Source organism: Colossoma macropomum, unplaced genomic scaffold (assembly GCF_904425465.1).
Source record: "Colossoma macropomum unplaced genomic scaffold, Colossoma_macropomum, whole genome shotgun sequence".
In the NCBI taxonomy this organism is placed as follows: domain Eukaryota; kingdom Metazoa; phylum Chordata; class Actinopteri; order Characiformes; family Serrasalmidae; genus Colossoma; species Colossoma macropomum.
Genome location: NW_023494788.1, coordinates 27,982,593 through 28,006,556, shown reverse-complemented (window position 1 = coordinate 28,006,556; position 23,964 = coordinate 27,982,593). Strand labels below are relative to the sequence as shown.

Below are 23,964 nucleotides of genomic sequence, written 5' to 3'. Positions count from 1 at the left end.
AAAAATAGAAGGGATTTCTAACAGTATGTCACATTGCACACCTTTTGGACTGACTGTTCCCACAAGGCTACTGAAACAATCTCCAAAAAGACAGCTTTTCTAGGTGTGCTTGACAGTGATGACCCTGGTTGCTTTAGCAACAGCCTGGAGGTCAGACAGTCTGTCCTGCCAGGCCATATCCCCCCCTTTCTGCCCCCCCGCCACAGCGACAGCCAAGGCTCTGGCATGACTCCGTATTCCACTCATCTGTCATTCCGTCTCTGCCTATGTGTACCATCATACATCTCCCCACTCTTTGCATCGCCTGTTTAACTCCGCCATCCATCTTCCCCCGGTGCCTTTCTGCTCCCATCTGCAGGCCAGGGCTGCCCTGTCTGATTGCCCTGCGGTGGGTTGTCCCACTCACGGTGGGCGCAGACGCATCTTTACTTCTGATTCACAGCATACCACCTATTCATCCACTTGCCTGTCTGAGTGGAGATTCGGATGGGATCAAAGGCTGTGCATTAACATGTCGGGGAGGGGGCTTACAGGATGAAATAGTGGTGCACTATACTCTTTCAGGACCAAGCACCGAAATCATGAGCGTATTAGCTGCGGCGTCACCCGTGGCAGTGGAAGGGAGGGAAAGGCAGAAGAATCTGTCTCTGTCACTGAGCTGATGAGGCAGCGTGATTAACAAGCCTCTCTTCTCAGCACAGACCGCCGAGCAGTGGGAGCCGCTGATGAGTCAACTCTAAAAGACACTTTCTCTCCTTTTCCTGCTTCTCTCTCTCTCTCTCTCTCTCTCTGTCTCTCCCTCTTTCAACTGTTATCCTGCTCCATCTCCCGTCCGCCCACACTGAACAAAACCATACACACACAGGCCACGTGTGCACACGCAAGCGTGCACAAAGGCACCAACTGGAATGTAAACTGATGCCACACTGAAAAAAAGGATATTTTGGTCAGTGAAATCATCTTAAAGGGGACTTACATGGATTTTTCCAAATTTGCATGATACAATTGTTGGGATGTAAACAGAGTCATTCAGAGTGGTTTGATGTGAAACAGTTCATTGTAGAGAAACATACTGACTCTAATTTCTTTACAGTGGTGGTGATAGGAACCAGGGGTCACGATGTCTACAATGCAAATATAGCCATTTTATTTACTGTCAAACACAACCAGTGAACTTATGTGTTGTCTGAGTATCAACATGTAATGTTTATAGTGGTAAATAAGTCATAAATCTAAAACATAAGTTTTCTTTGTACACTGTTTTGCCTTATAACATCCTGCATGTACCTTTTAAAGTCCAACATGTGCAGTAGAATGGTCAGTGACTTTAAACGTCACAGTATTAGGATGCCACCTTTCCCACAAGTCAGACTGTGAAATTTCTGCCCTGCTGAATTTCCCTTGTCAACAGTAAGTGCTATTATTGTGAAAAGGAAGTGTCTCGCTACAGAGTTCCAAAATGCCTCTGGAAGCAACAAGATCTATGAGCCAGGAGCTTCATGAAATGGATTTCCATGGCTGATCAGCTGCACACAAGCCTAAGATCACTATGCGCAATGCCATGTGTTGGCTGGAGTGGTGTGAAGCACACTGCCACTGGACTCTGGAGCAGTGGTAAAGTATTCTTTGGAATGATGAATCATGCTTCACTATCTGGCAGTCTGATTGAGTAATCTGGGTTTGGTGGATGCCAGAAGAACACTACCTACTGGAATGCATACCAACAGTAAATTTGGTAGAGGAGGGATAATGGTCTGGAGCTGTTTTTCAGGATTTGGGCCCCTTAGTCCCACTGAAGGGTAATGTTAATGCCACAGCAAAGACATTTTGAACAATTATATGCGTCCATCTTTGTGGCAACAGTTTGGGGAAGGCCCTTATCTGTCCAGCATGACTGTGCCGCACTGCACAAAGCAAGGTCCATAAAGACACAGTTTGATGAATTTGGTGTGGAAGAACTCCAGTGGCCTGCGCCAAGCCCTGACCTCAACCCCACTGAACACCTTTGGGATGAATTGGTATGTTCATTGCTAGCCAGGCCTTCTCATTCAACCTCAGCCTGACCCCACAAATAATATGCTTTCTATATCTATGACAGCCTTTTTGCAGTCCAGGTGTGGCCTCATTTTCAGTAATTGACAGCGAGAGGGACGGGACTATGTTGAAATTTGCTGGAGATGACTGACCTGCATGTATCATGGATGTATTGCATGTTTTGCCATCACATGCATATGTCCATCATGCTTCCCTCAGCATTTCTTGCACAGACATGATAAAACGCCAGCTGTGTCAGATCAGGCACAGATCCTGCATTACCCTACTTCTGATTCATGATCAATGGTAGTCAGGCTGCTGTGGGAGGCAGGCAGAGTGATGGATGTAACTGTTTATATCTCATACAGTGCATTGGAGTAACACATGTGCATGTGTATATATGTGTGCGAGTGAGTAGGGGGTATTTTTTTTCTCTAGAGAATCTGAAAGTGATGCCAAGTGGCCTAAAGCTGGCCCTCTCTTCTGACTCACATATAAAGCAGCTGCGATTGTGTGGGATATGAGAAGAATATGCAGCCAGCTGAGAGACGGAGAGAGGCTGTGCATAGAGCGATTGCAGTGGAGGGGAGGAGAGGAGGAGGAGGCGGAAAAGAAAGAGAGTGGGATGTAAGCACATAGTGGCAGGTGTCATGGATCCTTTCTTGCAATCTCACACCCCCACGCCGTGTCTTCATTATGTATGCTGTTCAGGCCCACACAATCACACACATTACACTGCAGCCATTGTCCCAGTGGGAGAAATCAGGAAGCGCAGGCAGTGCAAGGGCAATAGCCTACTATCTCCATGGATTTGGTGTCTAATGGACAGCTTTTTTATTTTTTTTGTGCACTTTATTGGCGATAAGTAATCAACCTTAATGGGCAGAGCTTGCCAGGTGGCCTCTTGAAGATGAGGCTCCTAAAAATTTAGTGCAGGTCATTTTTGAAAATGGGAATCTCAGTGCAAATCTTATGTTATTCCTCAGGGCAAATGTCTTTTTGGCAGGGCATCAGGCATCTGAAAGAAGATGCATTTTTAAATGACTTGAACTAGTTTTATGAGCCTTTTTGGAAAAACTCCAGATCATTTACACTAGCATGGCACATGTCTGGGGATAACTTACGTATGTGCTCATTTCCTATTTATTTCAATTGAGAGCTTGGCTGCATCTTGAATTGCATGATGAGGTGCAATCAAGGTATGAAATAGAGAGGGTCCTAGGGGGTCCAGGACCCCCTAATTAACCTCTTGGACCCCCTGAATGTCTCAAAATCAAAATTCTTGGGGCCCCTGAGCATAATCTTATTTTGACATTATGCTGTTCATTAGGGTCCATTAGCGGCCCTTCAGTCAAAAGGAATTCTGTGATCTCGATAAGGATTTAATTTAATGTAGTGATGGCAAAATGCTATGTGGCTCGCTGAGAAAATGCAGTGCTCGGAATGATGAAGCATCGTTGTGTGTACCTCCATTAAAAACAACAGTCTCAAATTTTTGGATGCTGCACAACATGATGCGGCACATCCAGTGTGTGGTGGCGTTTAGAGTAGCCAGCCAAAATGGGACCCCCGAATACCAGGGGATATTTTGCACACTGGTTGCAATACTGCACAATCTGTGCACAAGTTCAGCTGATTTTAAGAAACGTCAAACATAACTTTGTCTAGAAACAGAGATATTCAACAATGGCTCTCGTTCTCTTCTTTAAATCAATGACAGACTTACATAGTAACAAAAATGCTTGGTTTTGACAGCAAAGATTTGGAGGGAAGATGTTCGTTTGGATGTAATTTACATCGTTCGAACAGCAAAATTTAAATAATACAGAGCTTGTAGGCTACTTGCTAAGTTGGGTGGCTTGATACTGAGATCCCACTGGTGTGAAAGAGCTTGAGTCCCATCATCTAGACTGCAGGCAGTCCAAGAGGGGATGCTACACGATGGTAGACATGGCCCTATCCCAATTTTTTTGAGATGCGCTGCTGCCATCAAGTTCTAAATGAGTTCATATTTTTCATGAAATGGTAAAATGTCTCACTTTCAACATCTGATATGTGTTCTGTGTTCTATTGTGAATAAAATGTGGGTCTATGAGATTTGCAAATCATTGCATTTTCTTTTTATTTACATTTATTTACATTTTACACAGCGTCCCAACTTTTTTGGAATTGGGGTTGTAATTTACATTACGTCCATGCCGAACACCAGGCTTGTTTTCCATCAATGAATGCAGCATTGCTCAATACTTTGAGCTACGCATTCATGATGTGATAGGGAATGGTTTAGAAATTCTTCCCACTACATTCTCACCTTTATTTACCCATGATGGTCCCCAGACGTTCTTGTTATGAGATTACATTTGGACTTTTGAGACAAACTCAAAAATAAAAAAAGAACAGTTAAAACAACTCAGTGAGTTTTCTTTTTGTATTTCTGCTTTTTAAGGGGAGAAAAAAAGCCTACTAACAAGAGTTTTTTCTTGTGATGGAGAAATGGGAGAGTCACTCAGCTCTCTTTGCTCAACAGCAATTTCCCCTGAACGTATAATTCATTTTCTCCAGTCACCTTGGATAATGAGACCGTGCCGCATATGCGACAGGCAACACTAACAAAGAATGTCAGCTTTCAGGACCAAACAGCCCCACCTGGGAACACAACAGCCTTGATTATATACAGCTCTTACCCAACCAGTCAGACCCTTTTACAGCGAGAGCCTTGCCACACTCCTCTGAGCTTAAACAGATGGAGAAATGGACCACATCTAATAATGAACTCGACAGCCATTTCTAAACCTCAAGATAAGGCTGCAGACTTTAAAACTAGCCCCTAGACTATTAGGCTGTTTCACAAAGCAGTCAAGCCTGTTCAAAAGGAGGAGAGCTAAAGGACAATCCTGTTGAACAATCCTCATCTTGAGTAGGCCTGTGTCAGTATTCGGTACTTCTGTGTACTGCGGTATTCAACTTGTTTTCAGAGCAGTTTCAGAAATTTAATAGATGTAGCTGTGGTTTTAAAACTGCCACAACACAAATGCATTATAATCATGTTCAATCATGTTCCTGTTATCCAGCACTATTCCTCAATCAGTACCTCACCTCAATAATGCTTTTGTGGCTGAATACAATCAAACCCTCAGCAATGTTCCAATGTCTAGTGTAAAGCCTTATTAGAACAGTAGAGGTTGTTACTGCAGCAGAGGGACAAACTTCCTATTAATGGCCCTGATTCAGAAAAAAACTCTTGGACATACAGCGTAGCTTACAAGCTAACAGGCTCCTCCACAATAGTCAGAGATAGGATTTCAATTGAAATATTTACTGAAGATTCACTGCATCACTGCAACATACAAAGTAAAGAATGTTACAGGAAATGTTATAGGAACGTCTTTTACACGCTTCAAATGTCATGTTTAGGCTGGTGCTGCCATAAGTAGTAGTAAATCCAGATTTGGTTCAGAATTGGTCCAAACCTGCTATATTAGCCTTAGCATAGAATTAGTATGTTAAATACAAGATAACCTTTGATTTGAACTGTATCTGCATGATTATATCAATTAACTCCTTCACGTGTCATGCTGGATTATCCTATCTGACAGTGGTAGTAAATTGACTTTTGCAAATGATAACAATTTGGCTATTAATGCTACTATTTAATACAGTGTCATCCAATTTTATCCTCAAAGGGCCGGTATGGCTGCAGGTTTTCATTACAACAAAACAGGAGATCACAGGATCAGTTCTTCGAAGACTGACCAGTTGATTAAGCAAGTAGAACCAGACGTGGTCTGCATGTTTGAAATGAAAACCTTTCAGTGCTTCATTTAATTTACATAATTAATGGTACTCTAGGACATGTTTTTTTAGGAAGGGAACTTTAGGCAAAATTGGGTGACTATTTGAAAATGTTTCTGAATGTTCTATGTATGAACTGATGGTGTTCAGATCATCTTTACAGAGCCTTTTAATGATAGTTTGTTGCTGACTAAGGCATGACCCACTTATGGAAGCCCACTACATGAAAAAGTATGAAAAAGTAAAAATACAAATATGTTCCTGCCTGAAGCCCTATTGAGCATCCACTGCCCTCTGTGGAACTTCCAGATCCTCTCTGGAACTGAGGAAAAAACAAAGAAAGACAAGAGGGAAGTGGGGAACTAAGGAGTCCAGTACAGTGTGGTGATATCCCTGCTTTATACACAAACTAAACTGAGTTGGACCAGATGTATTTGAACAGGGAAATCACCACACAGTGCTGTTCCCCTCCTCTGCACTAACCCATCTCCTTCAGACTCACAGGCGGTACAAGGTCAGACTTACCAACCAAGAATACAGAAATGACCACTGCAGTGGTTGGAGTGATAATGGCACAAACAACCAATGAGCCCAGCTGCAGTAGGCCATGAGAGTGTAACACACATTAGTGTCTATGAGGTCAGTGCAGAGTACAGAACTAATTTATCTTGGTATATTTCAGCTTATTTTGCTGAGCTGAGACTTTGTAAAGTTGTTACATGACTCTACACTACCTCAGTTAGAGATGGCCTGCCTCAGCCCAGGTTTTATTCAGTAGCAGTGATGTTTCCGTCAATAGCATCCACTAAAAGACTGAGTTGCAATCTGCATTTGATGCCAACAGTTCACTTTAAATCCTTTAAATGTTTTGATTTGATAGATCGATAGCTAACCACTCTTGACCTCTTTTACTCCTCTGCAGTGTGCAATGAAAAAAATGACACCTTCAACACCACAAGCATAAGCCAGCAGAATGACTGACTCAAAGTAAGTTAGTTTCAGACAAAATAGAGCTTCTTACAATAGCAGCGATGCTACACTACACTCTTGAAAAAGGGTTCTTCAGTAAAGAAAATGGTTTTATATGTAACCATGAACACTCAAAGAACCCTTTGCATGATTAAAGCGTTCTTTGCATGGTGAAATGGTTCTTCAGATTGATGGAGAATGTGCTGTTGATGGTTCTATATAGAACCTTTTTGAAAATGGTTCTATATAGCACCCAAAAGTGTTCTTCTATTGTTATGATGTCAAAGCTTGTAACAACAGAAGGGCTCTTTTGGGTGCTATATAGAACCCTTTTTATAGAACCCATGTATAGCACATTCATGCACATTCTCCATCAATCTAAAGAACCTTTCATGATGCAAAAAAACCTTCAATTATGCAAAAGGTTCTTTGAGTGTTTGTGGTTCTGTATAGAACCATTTTCTTTACTAAAGAACCCTTGAAGAACCATCTTTTTTAAGAGTGTAGTCGGTGAGAATTCAGTCGTGCTCCACACTGTTTTGGTTAAAATGTGAGAGTGGACATAGCCTCACCCCTACTAACCCAAAACAGCACAAAGGGACTTGTAAAGGGATATGTAGGAATAACACACTGTGGTTTCTGGTATAGAACTATAGTGCAATACATCTTGCCTTTTTTCTAAATAGTTCTTTAGAGGTCTGGACAACTGATCAAGACTATCTGACAGTGTAAGTGGTCTTATATCATTTTTAGCTTCAAATAATGAATTAAAATAATTAATTAATAGGACACTATTTTTAAGTAAGACACTTGTTGTCATCTCTGGCAATGTGAGGGAGATTAACTGATTTGTTCATTTGAATGCGCTCATTTACAAACCCAAATAAGTCAATGACTTTATGCAGCTCCTTAATGATTGTTTGTTTAAGTTCCACTTCTGATGAATATGAATATGCTGTGGCCCACTCATGCGGAAAAATATGAGAAATTTAAGGATAGGAAGAATACAAAAATGTTCATACCTGTATTACAGAGGCCCAGTACCACAACCCTCTTGTGGAACCTTCCAATGCTTTCCGTAATCTGCTTCTTCTGGCTCTGCCCCTTTACCGTCATCATGCTTCTTTTTATTTGTATGGTCACCCCAGTCAGTGTGCCTTAAGTAAGGCTTGTTTGCAATTGCAGCAATGGATGGCAATAACCATTCATTTCAGGCTATTTCTTATGTGTATTTAAACTATTGTATGCTACCTTTTTATCCTTGTTTTCTGCTTTCAAAGTGGCTTTGGCTTTAGGCTGCTGGTCTCTTCATACTCATTGCTTTAACATTAACCCTGACAGCCTGTGAGACAGACTAACCTGCCTGTTCTGACTGTGATTTGAGAATAAACAAACCTCACTGTTATATTCAGCCATGTAAACATGTCTGGCCCCCAAGTGTTACAGCTAAAAGTAAACCTAATTTTGAAGCTAGCTCTGTTAATTTAATTACTTCTACTCATCTGTAAAACGAGGAATTGTACGATTTATTATCATACTGGTCCTGCCGTGTTGAAGCACCATCATGTACTGGATGGTGTGCACCTGCATCCTGTTTACTCTGTGTCTAGTACTGTATCAGTGTGACTGCGCAGACCTTTGTCCCTCTCTTCATCTGCTAATTAGATATGAAATACAGAGCATGGCATCCTCCCAAACACAACAGTGAGTGGATGAGCACCTGCTTTTCGAAATTGCTTTTTGTTAACATTTGCCAAACGAGGACCTGCGGGCATCTTAATTAAGACTTTTCCACATGCCTAAAGGACATGAGCTGAGGCACATCTATCTATCGATTCATCAGTCTATAGATCTACAAACAGCTGACAAATTAAAGGAAAAACTGTATGATACTGCATGATATGATTAAGCAATTAATATACTTGCATGTATAAAAATGCTGAACAGGTCTAGATGACCTCAATTTTTGGATCAAAATGGCAAAAAAAAGAAGTGACTTCATTTTTGGCACAGGGGGGCAGGAGCTTCATTCCCAAAGACTGATCGACTGGCTAGTGTTTCAATAAGAACAGTAAACGAAGTAGCATCAAAATTTAGATCTTTAGGAAAGTCATCAAGAAACAGGGTTGGAAATTGGGTTAGAAAGCGTTGGGTTATTCAATGACATGATGCTTATGCATTTGTGTGATACATAAGGAAAAACAGAAGAGCAAGTGTTCCTCAGGTGAACAAGCTGGACATGATCAGACTGTGTAAGCAAGAACAGTCCGTCCACAACTACACAGAGAGGAATACTTTAATCAAGATGTTGAGCATGAACCCCTCATTACAAAGACGAATGCACATTTGAGAGTTCAGAGGTGTAAAAAAACAGGCACTGGTCAGATAAGTCATCCTTCAAAATATTCTCCACAAGGGGGAGAGTGCATGTGTGCCGTACATGAAGAGAACATTACAGGACAGAATGCTTGACCACTACAGTGAGGGGGGTTCAGTGGCTTTGTTATGCTGGTTTGGCTGGCATGGTTTGGGTCATCTGTGTCCCTCTTTGAAGGAAAGGTCAATGTGACTCAGAGTTATTCTGATCTAACACAAAGAAGAACTGCTAAAAACTGTATTGGCTTTAGTTAGAAAAGTTTTATTTGTTGTACTCATTATTGATTGAATGTACTTTCCATCCGTTCCATTTTTTATGCAACTGTACCTCTCTGTTATGATCAATAGAAAACAAAAACAAACAAGTAAACAAGAAACAAAAACAAACAACAAGATTGTGAAGTATGAATGAGCGCACAGGATCACTTGTGCATTTAAGTATCTTAAAAACAAAACAACAACAACAAAAAATAGCCTAACACGACCAGAAACACAAGGTATCCTGACTAGGTCTCCCGGAAACTCGTAACCTCTACAAAAACGACATCCCTTACATTAAAGAAACATCGTCTCAACATACTGGTTCATTTGGAAAACACCGATTCACACAGCTTTCAAAAATCCTTATTATTACAAATGTTGAAACGTCTCTCTTGTGTTTTACAAATCTGTATCTGTTTATAAAAGATGCTCTGACCCGAGGCCACAAAGGACCCCAGAGTGCTGTGCCTTCAGAAAACAGACGTGAAAGAAACCAAAAACAAAGAGCGAGAGAAATACAAAACACTCTTTTTTTCACACGCTGTGCGGGGTGAAATAAAGCACAGTCTGTCTTGGGGCTTTCTCTGTTATTTAAACACAGTACCGAGGCCTGACTGAGGCTGTAGCTTTCTCACAGGGTTTTCCGAACCCTAATTGTGCCTAGGTGTAGGCTAACATAATCTACAAATGCTGATCTTCCTCTGTGAGCGCTTCAACATTCAGGAACTGGCGAAATCTGTTCCTGGGAAACTAGTGGCCATGGTCTATAAAACAGGAGCGCTGAAAGGTCAGCAACGAACCCCGCTGTAGATTGATGAAATATTCAGCACAAACCCAGCATCAAACTGTGTGTGTGGAGAGAATAAAAGGTATGCCAACATCTACATCAGCATTTTGGTCCATGTACGCTTTCAGTACTCGGTTCTGAAAATGGCAGCTACGTACTTTCAGGCCACTTGATTATGCAATGTTATGGATACAAAACATATGCATCGATGTTATTTTATGAATGCAAGGCAGTTGAGAAAAAAGCCTGTTGATTTATTTCCAATAGACAGATGGTTGATGTAAAAAAGAATACGGTATCAAAAGGATGCCCGGCTTTGGCTCAGCACACAGTACAAACCCAAGATAATACTATATACGAAAAACAGAAGAATGACTTTCAGCTCCTCGGTGGCTTCTCCTCAGTATGACCAGACTGTGAATAATAGGGGCAAACAGTGACAAGCTCATTAAAACACATTTAAACACAGTAGCTTGTGACATTTTCACTGATGTCCTTCCGCCAGCGCTCTGGATGAAACTGCAGATTCCAACGTGCGACAACACGCTCCCAAGTCAATCTCGCCACAAATGAGGTATGGCACCTTAAATGAGGCGTAGCAGCAATGCAAGGTTGTTGAGGTGAAAGAAAAAAAAATCACAGCAAGATAATCAACAAGTTCAATATGCTATGCTCTACTGATCAACAACAAATCAAATTTTCCCCTTGCCCAGGTTAAGATTTACATCAGAGTATTTACACTATCAACAGACTGACAAATTGATATGTTCTTTCCTTTTTTTAATTAGGCTATGTGAAGTTAATGGTGGAGGGCAAATCATCCACGTCGTCTGCTAGTACTGGGCTGTGTCACTATCAGTGCGATAGGCTGCTTATTCAATGAATATGATGGGCTGCTTATTCTCATATCTCCTTTCTATTAATCGTTATGAGCCACGTAACAATCTGTGCAAAACAATCACGTCTTTTATGCGAACCCATTTTCATGAAGAAAACAGGGTAAGAGACGACAGCTGTAGAACACTGACATGAACCAAAATATTGCACACTTAAGACAGAAGTAAACAGGTCTCGTACTGGCACAGCATGGGTGTCAAAACTAGACACAACTTTTTTTTGTTTTGTTTTGTTTTGAACCCCATCATCTGAATGACCGCTGCTGTTTGTCGAAAAAGTGTCCCTCTCAGCCTCTTATTGCACCACGTTTGTCTTCCTCTCCTGTATTCTTTTCTCTCTTTTTGATTTATTTTCTGTTTTCATTAGAAAAGAGTTTCAGAATGGCCGTTTTTTGCCGAGAGCAGTCCGAGAGTGTGTTTTGGCAGTACGGTGTGTCCGCTGCGGGAGGAGGGGTCAGGCAGTCGGACGTGTGGGCAGGTGGGCAGACGGGGTCAGGGTGGGAAGGGGTGGGGGTGGGGTTCCATACTCAGACGCCCGTGGACCTGCTCACATGCCCGAGGCGCCAAGGCCCATGGCGGCCGTGTGGCTCATGCACGGTAACGTCTGCACGGCTTTGGGGAAGTCGTGGGCGACGATGCGGCCATTCTCCCCACCGCTGCCGTTTCCACTCATCCGTGTCAGCGTGGAGCAGCGCATGGCATCGTTAATGGATTGCTGGGATGAAGACAATGGCAGAGTTAGGACACAGCAATGGATGCGAGGGCAGAAGTGCTTGAAAGATGTTGGTTTTAGTAAAGGACACAAAGAGATGATTCAAGCTGATAGTCATGGAGGTCTACTTTCCTTCTCCAACCCAAACACATCTCATTCAGTTAATGAAGAGCTTCTGAGGTTATTAGAAGCATCAGGTATGGCAGACTAGGGTTAGCTCTATACTCTGCAGTTTGGTACATCTCCAGCAGTTGGGTCAGAGTGATGTAAGAGTTCATGTTTGACATAAAATGCTGGAGAACATGATGTTTGAGTAGTTAGTGAGGAGAGGTTTTTACAACAATGCTGGTTCTTGTTTGCAATCAATCTAGCAGCTTTAAAGTCCCAATTCATTTTGCTATGTCTATCCCTTTGTTGCATGATACCAGCCATCTGGCAGGCTAAACGTACATAATGTTCCCTGGTGTCAAAAGCTCTTTTTATGCTTTTTGAAAATGCCAGCAACCTTTTACATTGTGTGAACATTTCATGATGAATGGACCAATAGAAATGGTACAAAATTACTTGCAATAAAGCAGGGGAACAGAGGGCCCGAGTCGAGCACAGTCTGATGATTTTCCTGCTCTAGCACACCACCTAAACCTCATCATTAACTGGTGAGTTGAATCAGCTGTTTGAAAAGCCAAGAAAGTCACAAACTGCTGGAATTCACCGCCCCTGTAATAAAATCTCATTACATTAACATACATTAACAGTTAAGAGCATTTTACCCCTAAATCGCTTACAACTACCATTTCGAAGACAAGCACCAACTTTTGGGCACCAACACATAACTTGGATAGTGAGAGCAGTTACTGCCCTTCAGTAATTCAGTAAAAAGTCTTCCCTACAGTTCTTTTATACTTATAGCATTCTTTAAGCTTCCCTGAAACTAGCCATATGACTTAAGTATTCAGTGCAGTTGTCTGCTTTGTATGCAGTGTATTTTGTCACTTGAACTTGGGGTGACTTATTGATCTTTTCGCTGTTTTGTCTGGAGCACAACTTTTTGATTATGGCAGTAATATACCAAAGTTAACTAAAACCTTTACTAAAATGAAAACAAGCAGTGAAAAAACATGTTGGTTTACTGTAATAAAAGTAAAAACTGCTAAACTAACTAAAATGAAATGGAATTATTGAGAAAAAAACTTCTGTTTTGTTTTTTCACTGCTTGAAAGAGAGTTTATAAGTGGATCCCTTCTGTGTTTGGCTGTCTTTAAGGAAAGCTGGAGCTGAGCTGAGCTCGGTCTACTGCTGTGTTAATACTATTCTACCCTTCTCAAATACCTGTAACCACAGCATTCATCAGAATACTAACAAATTAAAAAACCTGCAAAATTAGAACTAAATATAGGTCTACCTAATAATGGAGCCCATGAGCGTATATGTGATGTGAACTTGTTTGGGAGATCATATTAGATCTTTCTCCTTTATACCTGACTCCATTCTACACTCACAACCAATCTGACACCACACAACAACACTGGTCAGGGGGTTGAACGACTGTTGAAAGGTGTGAAGCATTTCCTCAGTTTGCTACAGTGATGCGAGACCCCAGGGGCTTTGTGAGAAACGGAACTCTTTTATTGCTTTTATTGGCCACGCGTCAGTCTATTATAATCAAAGCTAGCGGGCTTGAAACCAGCTAACGATGCGTGCATTTGACTTGCATATCTTCAATCTTGAAATGATTTCATTGCACTACACTCCAATGCGCTGGGAGGATTAAGTTATACGCCTGACGCAGACTAATTAGCTCGCCCGGAGAGGCGCCGAGTCCCGCTTTACTAATACGAAAAACGGACAGCTGTGAAATGTAACTCTTGTCAATCGAATTAACAAAGCAAATCCGCTTAAATCTGTTCTATTATAGTGTTATGCCAGTGTATAATTCCTGTCTAACTCTGTTAAGAGTGCTGCTTTGGGTAATTGCCTGTCATAGAGATATTGATCACAAGAAAGCACAGAGGGATCTGCAGGTGAAAGCGGTGTTTGGGGATGTTCAGACGACGAGCTGCCAAGAGGACGGAGGTGTTTGATTTGTTACATGATGCTTCCGCACTCATCAGTAGATTAAGCTCAATTAAAGTAAACAGAGCTTAAATCAGGTCTCAAGTAATTACGGTTTAGATCCTGACAGATTAGTGAAAAAGCAGAAGGTGCGTTTAGCATGATTTTCAGAGTGGATGCCACACTTAGCATGTTTTCGAGTGGCACGTTATGGGGAAGCAGACGACCTGTTTGTTTTTGCATAATCGTCAGTCTAGACAGACTATTTTTGCAGCGGTGGCGGAAAACATGGACGTGCGGCGTCTGTGGGGACTTGTGGCTCGGCTGACAGAGGCTAATGTGCATAACCAAAGCTCTGCAGGGCAGCCAGAGTACAGGAGGAGAAAAAAAACAAAGAGGTAAACAGAATAAGAACGGAGACAGACACAGAAAGAGAGAGATGGAAAGAGAGGGACAGAGTGAGTGTGGGGGGAAGGAGAAGAAAGGCAGAGAAAGTGAGTGAGGGAGCATGAGATACTGAGGGCCAGATGTACTAAGCCTTTTGTGTCAGGTTGCATGTGCAAACATGATCCATTGTGCTCGAAAAAGCATGCATGTCATATACAAAACTGGTGTACGAGCCTAAAAGCAAACCTAGAAAACAAAATGTCTTTCCCTCCTTCATATAATCAAGGGAGGAACGCACAAAACATGGGAGGATGACGCAAACACAGGTGAATTATAGATATATGATGATATCAGAACAACACTGGGCTTCTGTGCTAAAACAATAAGAACTATGCATTTTATTAGTTTTAGTGTATTTGAACCCTCTGTGACATTGATCCAAACATGTATCTAGGATTGTTTCTATTTAATCCTGCAAATAAACAGCATAATGTTTCAGAATTTAGAAACATTCAAAACAAAGAAAAGTTATGATAAGTAAAAAGAAGAAATATTTTAAATCCTGCACTATTTCTAAATCACTATGCAAATATAAGCACATTTTTGTGACACTGACCATGTAAGGCACAAACAGATCAGATTTTGTATTTTAAGTCTTTTTCCTTCCACTGAAGCCCGTGTTCAGAGAACATCAGGTGGACTTGATCTACTCATCAGAGCCTTTCATCACTGTTAGTGATCAGAGTCCATGCCAGCTCGAAAGCACGCGGTCAATAAACAGAGAAATTCTGGAATTCATGTTCAAATTTCAAATATTCTACAGTTCACTCAGATTGTTATGCTGATAATATCATTTGTAACCAAAACTTTGTATTAAATCAGAGAAGAATATAAAACAGAAGCATTTTCACTGATGGTCTCCAGTGAATACTGGATATTGGCATATTAGAAATGGAACAGAAATATGTGTATTTTGTATATATGTAAAGTAGGGGTGACAAGCTAGAGCAAGTTTCAAATGCAATGTTCTCCACCCCTTTAAAACAGGCATAATTTAGCCGTAGTGTCTCAAAAGTATGTTGATGGAAGACGTCCTTTATGGTGGCAGCAGTGGCAGGAACATGCCTTGAAGAGGTGCTAAAAGACTATTAATCAACAGAGTAACACTATTTCAGAACTCAGATGGTGGCTAGGTCCAGAAACAGTGAAAATATATTTATCTAATATGTTAGCACATTGTCTACTGAGCAGAAAAACCTTGTGTAAGGGTCTTCATCTGCATCTAGTTAGCTGTAGTTGTAGCTCACATGTGAAGACGCAGCCTCTGTTGCGAACATAAATTTAGTGAATAAATGCTTTGTCTGCCTATAAGGTTTAAAACGGTGGTGTATTTCCTTTATTTTTGCTGTTGCTGGCTGTGTAGACCTTAGCTTGCTAACCAGCAAGTTAGCAGAGTAAAGTAATATAATTATATCAGCAGTCATGTATAACAGAGATACATAAATCCCAGTTGAAACATAGCAAACTTAATGTTGTAGTTCTAAATTTTGAAGTATTTTCAAGTATGTTTTTGCTACAGTTTCAATGAAGTTTTTCCACCATTTTTCGGGGTTCAAATATGGAAATGTGTTGGACAATTTAGTTAAGATAATTGACATAACAAAGTACAGGAATGGCCCTTAAGGCTGCATTGAGGACTCCCTCATAGGGAAATGGTGAGGCTAAGTTGATGAGGGCATGTCAAAATGAGTACTGGAATGGGTGAATGGTTTCACCTGAGCATTTTAAACCCTGCTCCTCATATGCATAGTACAATCAGTACAGCCTTAAAAGTAAAGGTTCCTGGTTTTTGGATTAGACATATAATTCTAAAAAATGTTTTCATTGGTTATAAACTTTATGTACATTATATGGCATCTTTATTTAGTGTAATGGGTCCTACATGCTGTTTGCATGATTAGCTACAGCGTTAGTAAACTGAATGTTAATTGCAGACGCATTGCAAGCGCTTATCGCCGACACACATTTTTTGCTGTGCCTTCTTGCATTTGTATATCTGGCCCTGAGAGAGAAGAAATAGAGGCAGATGGAACAGACAGAGAGAAAGTGAAACTGGAAAGACGACTGACAGAACCATTGGCAAAAGGAATTAAAAAGAGCGACGGGTCAGTGTGTGGGTCCAGCATAAGCTTGGTTTGGGTGATTGCAGTTGGATGGGGTCAGGTTAGGATGGGATGGGGACTAAAGGTCCGGTCTCATGGCTCCTACCCCAGAGTGCTTTATATCTTAACTGTGTGGCCACTGTACAGGCTGTAACTCTGCAGCTCTGTGTAACTGCCCTCTAAAGCTGTGCATTGAAAGGCCTGAGGAGGCACAGCCACCTTCATCCTGCGAGACTCAGTCCTGGACTTATAGCAGAACTCCACCAGCGCCACCAGCATGGCCAGGCCCAGACCGCCAATCAGGATGTAGAAAACACCAGCCACGTTACTGAGGCTCAGAGCGCTTGTCTTGTCCTACAGGAGGAGACAAAAGCACGTCAGAGAAAGGCACTGAAGACAATACGCACAGATACTCTACACATACTAGACATTCAGAAAAACACAACAACAGCAACAGCAACAAAAAAAAAACGCAGACTAACACTCAAACGCTCACACAGACACACTCATTCACTTGAATACACTTGGCTTAATAAAAGCACTCATCCACAGACTGGGCAGGACGCAGATGGACAAATCTACACACGTTCGCTCAAATATCACTAATATGCACAGACATGCACAATACAGACATTTGCTAAAACAGATCCAGAAACAACACAGAATTTAGAAATCCTTAAACATCATTCTAGCAAATGCAAACATGTAAACTGCTGAAATGTGATCTCTATTGGTGTTTTTCCACTCCACAAAGTACTGGAAACCATCAAGCAACAGGAAAATGCTTTTATTAATGGACATCGGTCCACTACTGTAGATTCCAGTTTTATAGTTTTTGTTCAAGACTGGTAACAACAGCATCTGTCTTTGTTAACACCTGCTGCTAAAGTCAATGACAATTTAGCAAATTATTTGGGGTCATTCCCATGTTTCCAAGGTTCCATGTTCCCTAAGCCCTTTATTTTCTCATTGAAATATCTAGGACATAGCCCTATATTCCCATGTTCCCTCACACAATTTTTCTTGGGAGAGAGCTCTATGTTCCCATGTTGCCCCAATCATAGTTCCTCAACATGAAAATAAGAGTAACAATCATACATTTGGTATATTTACGGACTATACAGTAAAAAAAAAACTGAAACTGTGTTTATGTACAAGCTATTTCCCTTGATAAGACACACTGATAGAACATTTCATTGAACAAGAATGAGAAACTATTCAGTTATAGGCAGTATTTAAAGGTTTTTACCCATGATTTTATTCCTATTCACTTCACATTAACAACATCGCAAAAATGACCAAAGTTAGCATTCATGCTACCAATCCTTTCATACATTTCCTTAATGTATCGAATTGAGGTGTGATGTATCATAGAACCCTGGGAACATACAGGACTCACACAGAAGTATGCTCATAATTCTTTACCATTCCAGGCGAAGTCATAAAGCATTATGGTAAGTGCGCCAGAACGTAAACTAGAATCAGAAAGCTAACACAGACACTATTAGCATTTGTGTTAGCCTCCACAGAAAGTGTTTTTGCTCATATATATTTACACTTTACAGAGAAAAATGTAAACTTTTCTTGATTCTACATGTGTCTGTGTAAATGTGGATATTTCTGAGTGTATGTGCACAGACAGTGTACATCATTTCATATCAAACAATAAGTTAAGCTAACTAGTATGCAAGGGAGCAAATTAACCAAGTGACATAAAATTACCAAAAATACAACTGAATTGTCTTTTAAAGCTAATAAAAATGTTATCTTAATAACGGTTACTATTATGGTGCAGCTTTCTGAAAGAAAATGAACAAGAACTGGAACCGTTCTGTTGGTTCCCATTTGAGTCAGTTCTAGTTTTTAAACGTGCAGTGGAAAAACACCCTAAATAAAAAGACATTTAAATGATTTCAGAATGATTTCTAAGGAATAAACGTTACTTAATCATTATTCACCTTTTTTGAGATCACACTCTGTTGAACCATTATCACATATTACAATGCTAATTGATTATCAAACCTTTTTATAACACATTACCAGAATACATTGCGATTAATATCATTATTAGACAAATCCAAACATGCATTCATGCACTAACACAAGCAAAGAATCTGAGCTAACCTCAAGATTTACATCATAAACAACTTTACATCATCTGTGCTTCTCTTTTTTATATCTTTGTCAACACAAGCCACACTTTATTAAAACACAAACAAACAGTATAACAACTGACGGGGTCACATGACTAGTAATTTCAGTGGTGGGTACCCATGCAGGTCAGAGTGCGACTCATGGGAAAAATCCAGTTGTGGACGGTGAGAAGGAAGGGTCTTAGATTAAGTTGTTGGGGAAGTTACAACATAGTGCCATTTTTGCATAGTGAGAATCTGTCAGTTATAAGGGGAGAGAGGGGCTTAACTCGTCAGGCCCTTGCTTGGTTATAACATTACAACAGCGGGCAGTAGGGTCACCTGAGTGTGTCATGCATGTGTGTGTGATGAGGCTAGTGGACAGGGCCTTAAACAGTCAGAGTCCACCGGGGTCACATCCAGGGTTGCCAGCTGTCTGTAAAATTACGGACAGTCCTTAAAAAATTATGTAAAAATGAGCATTTACGAACATAAGATAAAAAGCCTAGGCCAATTTGCAGGTCAGTCAGAGATATATAGTATGCAAAAGTTTGGGCACCCCTGACCAAATTACGTATTTTGTTGTGTTTTTATATGAAAGTAGTAAACAGAACCTCTGCAGCAAAATATTTTTTAAAATCTGAAATGTTAGTGCACAGTTACTTCATATTAGATTAACTTAAAAAGTCTGTGTAAAGTTTTGACACCTTACTAAGACAGTACTGTCTTCACACTCTCACTCTTGCACACCTGTGACTTACTGTGACCCCTATCTCTGTGCTTGGTTTCAGGCTTTACAAAGTCTCTGTGTTATTTACTTGAGTTCTGAGCTGTTTTTTCTTTGTTTTGTATTTTCTTGTGGTTGATCCTTGCTTTGTTTCCTGGTTTTTGTATTATGGAATTGTCATCAGCTGACAATCCCTAATCACAATTCTTGACCTCCCCAACCAGTGCCGATGAGTCATTTAAGGCCTAACAAGTTAATTACATTCTGAGTCTTTACACCTGGAGGGGTTTCTAAACCTTTGCACATACCACAAAGTTAATCAAAAATAAATTAACTTAACACACTCACATTTGCGGAACATATTATTTTTCAAAATAGTCTGCTGCAGAGGTTTGAAAAGCAGAAAAGCTTTTTTCACTTCAAAAATGGCCAGAAGTGCACAAACTTTAAGAAATGTCTGATTGTGAGTTAGACTGCACTCATTCCAATGGGTCTGGACAAAAGATTACGACTTTTTGTAACATATATGTGTGGACAGAGATAACAGTAAAAGTAAAAAAAAAAATTATTGCTTATTATTCAGGCGGAGTGAGGGATGGGCGGAGCCATGCTAATGCTGTGAAGCAAAATGCTAAAAAACTGCTAAAGCCTGTGTACAGCTAGCAAGTATACCTCATTTCTTTGTTAAAGAGTCTCCAAAGATTTTCACTTGTTAAGATCAAAATAGGGGTGTCAGTAAAAAACACTGAAAGTCAGTAAAAAAATTAAAAATTTAAGTACGTCTAAAAATGTAGTTTGGTGCAATAATGCATCGCAAAAATAGAAAAGGAGAAGAAATTTAAACTAAGAGATCATAAAGTCTTCAGATTTTTTTTTCCAAAAAACAAGTGTAACTGGGCAAACTTACAAAGACAGTCCAAAAACTGTCAATAAACTGTCCAAATTAGTCAGTCAGGTCAGTAAAACACATTTAAGGTTGGCAACCCTGGTCGCATCCCAAACGCATGCACACTCCATGGGCATACAGAGAGGAGACAACAGACAGACTCGGTGCAAAGGGAAGGGGCCCATCTCTTACTGAGCGTGTGAACACTGCAGTCACACCTGCCCACTCTCTCCATGCTCACATTTAGTCCACTCCACTGGGCTAGTCTGGACAGAGCTGTATTGATACACTTACCCCGCAGGAGTTGGTATAATGGGCTTTCTCTTCACGACTCCTGCCTAATTAGATCATTATTTACCTATGATTCAGTAAAGATAACTTTATTAAGCTCAAATTACAATCTCCACTGCCCCCGAGAAACATGAGAATAAAGAAACACAGTACACATAATGCGGGAGGGATGTGTGGGAAACTGAAAACTTTACTGCTAATTAGACCACTGGAGTGGTCCGAAAAGAACTTAGTATAGGAAATGTAGTATATTATGTACTAATAATTAAAACCAAACACAATTAACATAAATCTATGTAAAAGCATGCATAAATGTTCTCCCTCGAGGCACTGCATTAGCTGTGCAGCTCATCATGCTTCAGATGTTTCAGGCTAATGAAACATACTGTAGTGTTTTATCGTCAAGTCATTAATGCAGAGGCAAAAAAGTGGCTATTTCTAACTTTTAATCTACTCTTCTCTTTTAATGACAATTTCTCAATGATGTTTTAGCATTTATTATGATATGTAAAGAAAATGATCTTACAAAGCTAAAAATTCATCGATTTTTATTGAGTTTGTGTTACAAACATCCATTTTGAGCGAGAAAATGCATGAACAGGAATCTACTACGCCCTTCAGTTTAAACCTATTACAATTACTTTGCTGAAACAAATCACTACTAAGTGATAAGCACTTCACAACTATCACAGTGCATCCAGCAATAAAGGCAGCATCATGCTTCTTAATAAAGTGAACACATGGTAGCACAGATGATGCCATACATTTTACAATGCTGAATGTAGACAAGCTCACATCCCAACTTCTGGGGAAGGGAACTTCACTGAAGTCTCTAGGGCAGTGGTCACCAACCCTGGTCCTGGAGATAGGCCTGCCACAATCGTTGTTTAGTTCAGGATTATATGACATATAAAAAATATGATTTAACAATTTCATAGTATTTTTTTTGTATGTTATTTGGATGCAACTGATAAAACCCAAGCCTAAAGTGGTCAAACTGCTTGCTTCCTAGCTGTTAATACTTACGCTGCATTCGACTAAGCTGGCAACTCCAAATTTAGCACCCCCACCAAGAAAAAATACAAGGAAACAGGACCTCAACTGAGAAATCTTAACTCAGTGTATTACTTCAAATCAACATGGCTCCTCACAAAGTCAATAGTACTGAACCACTTCTCTGCTTTTATAAGAGATTTGTTTAGATCAGTCAACATATGATTTGAACTAAGACCCATAATATGTCTCAGTAAACATATTTTATGGTTTCTTTTATTTGCACGCATTTGCCTGAACCTTACAGATAAAAACGCACCAAATTCATATTCTGTTTTTTATTCTGTTTTATTGACTATAACTGTGAAAGTTCATATAACTGGAGAACAATTGTGACAAGCTCAAATAATTCTGCTAATGTGATTATGTAATAATTGTGACTGTCCTTTCTGGGAGTCTACCTCCATCCACAATATGCCAGCTACATAACTTATTCAAAAGTCCTTGATTGGGGTGGCAGTTTTTAAGATGCATGTTGGAACTAAACAATAAACTAAAGAATGCAGATCTTCAGGAGAAGGGATGGTGACCACTGCTCTAGGGGGTCTTCACTAATTATAACTGATGACATAATGTAAAATAGGGTTAAGGCCCAAAGGTAAACAAAGTAAATGTGAGACTGGAGAGAGAGAGACATTAAGAAAGGCCCGTGAAAAGAGAGAAAGAGATACAGTAAGATGGCCCATGGCTCAGTGTGGAGGGAGGGGGCCAAGGGGGGTGGGGGGTTAACTGAGTGGTTACAGCACAGGGTCAACGTGTGAACTGACCTTTCGTCCGGAGTCGGTGCTTCCACACTCGCCTTTATCGTACCACCATTTGTTTTTCAGTTTGTCTAAGACGGCTTGCTCATTGTGTTTCAACACCGCTAGGTTTATGGGGATTCTTCAACCAGGGAAATAACATAAATAACATGGCGCATGTTATTTTATGTTATTTGGCACACGGTCAAACACCCGCACACACACACGTACACACACACACACCCATCTGCATCAACTCAAGCGTTCTTTTTACATTTTAGCTCCACTCTCACTCACATCAGAAAAAAAGACATTTTGACAGTTCATAGTGAAAGTGATATGCATTAATACTCCATCTAGCCATGTTGCCTTGCTCCCTGCTGCGAGATGTGTATTACTATATCACTTTGGGTAACCGGCAGGCTGAAAACACTCTGCTGTGGCTTTTCTATCCAAAACAGGGACTTTATGTGCTGTACGAGGCATCCAAAAACCAATCTCCAAAAAGAGTTTAGATCAAACACTTGTTCATTCCATTCCATGGCTTTTTTTGGCAGTTTTGGCCAGAGTGTTTGGTCAGCGTGGAGTTGCCGGTTACCCACCCCGTGGTACTGGATCTTTACCCGCTGGGTTTGTCACATGGGGGCTGACCTTGGAATCACCTCCCCCGCTGCCGCACTCGCCCTTGTCGTACCACCATTTGTTTTTCAATTTGTCCAACAGGCCCTGCTCGTTCAGTTTTAACACTGCCAGGTTTACTGGGTTTCTTGAAACGATAATGAGACAATAGTGTGGTCAGTGGCAGTTTCAGGTAGAGTCTTGTCTTGAGCTTAGCGAGAGTTTGAGGGGTTAATGCATGAAGCAGTAAGGTTGAGCTGAGCCTGCGTAATGTGTATGTTAAGGAATCTTTTCATGGAGAACAATGCTTTTGTTAGTAGTCTATCGCGAAAGATGGGTTTTACCAAGCAGTGGGCAGAACCTCAGGGGATAAAAGAAGATATCAGGTCTGTCTTAGATATGCTTACTGTGTCATCACTCATAATCTTTCCCCTTTCATCAGGTGCAAAAATACAGTGGCTAACCTAAGTTATGTGTTAACCCTTAGAAGTTGCAGTAATTGCTGAAAATAACAAAAGCATTTGTTGTAATTTGATATTAATTGACTTGTTTCTCACTTATACTGTACAGTACATGTCAGAGAACTTCTCATGATCTAAATCACAAACACATTGAGGTCTGGACTCTGAGAACACCAGCAGCTTCTTTGTACATTTTCTTCTTTTTTCTTAATTTTCCTCTTTTCTCAGTAATGACTACTTTGCAGCTACATATGTTTTCAGACTCATAGGCTATGTTCTCACAGCAGGTAAAAGTGGCCCAAATCCGATCTTTTTCTTCAAAACACATAATTTGACTTTTTTAATTGTGATTTGAGACGCTTTTATAAGTGGTACCGAAATCTGAAGCGTATCCGATATGTGGCAGTGTGACTCAGTCTTGCACGGCTGTTAGACGTCCTATGCTCTGTATCTTTTCATCATTTTTCAAACTCCGGCTTTTACCAGTCATTTTAAAGTGACTTTGCCCTTCCTTACACAAGTGGATTATCTTATATCTATATCTCCTCAGAAATATCTCCTGAAAAATGAATAACTGGTATTCAACATTTTGACTGGAATTGAAATAAATGAAAGGTGCTCTCTGACT

General features: G+C 40.5%; 1 protein-coding gene across 2 annotated transcripts in view; it reads right to left on the bottom strand.

Annotated features, from left to right (window-relative positions):
* Positions 1–8,876: 8,876 nt before the first annotated feature.
* Positions 8,877–23,964, bottom strand: part of gria1a (glutamate receptor, ionotropic, AMPA 1a) — a 128,459-nt gene continuing 113,371 nt past the window's right edge. Inside the window, exons 14-16 of one of the 2 annotated variants that reach the window (XM_036569002.1) lie at positions 22,909–23,023; positions 16,648–16,782; positions 8,877–11,830 (exon numbers count right to left, since the gene is read on the bottom strand). In XM_036569002.1, the coding sequence (XP_036424895.1) occupies positions 11,663–11,830; positions 16,648–16,782; positions 22,909–23,023 (418 nt within the window). In that variant the 3' untranslated portion in view covers positions 8,877–11,662. Of the gene's footprint in view, positions 11,831–16,647; positions 16,783–22,284; positions 22,400–22,908; positions 23,024–23,964 lie in introns of both variants that reach the window. The other variant, XM_036569003.1, reaches the window with a different exon arrangement.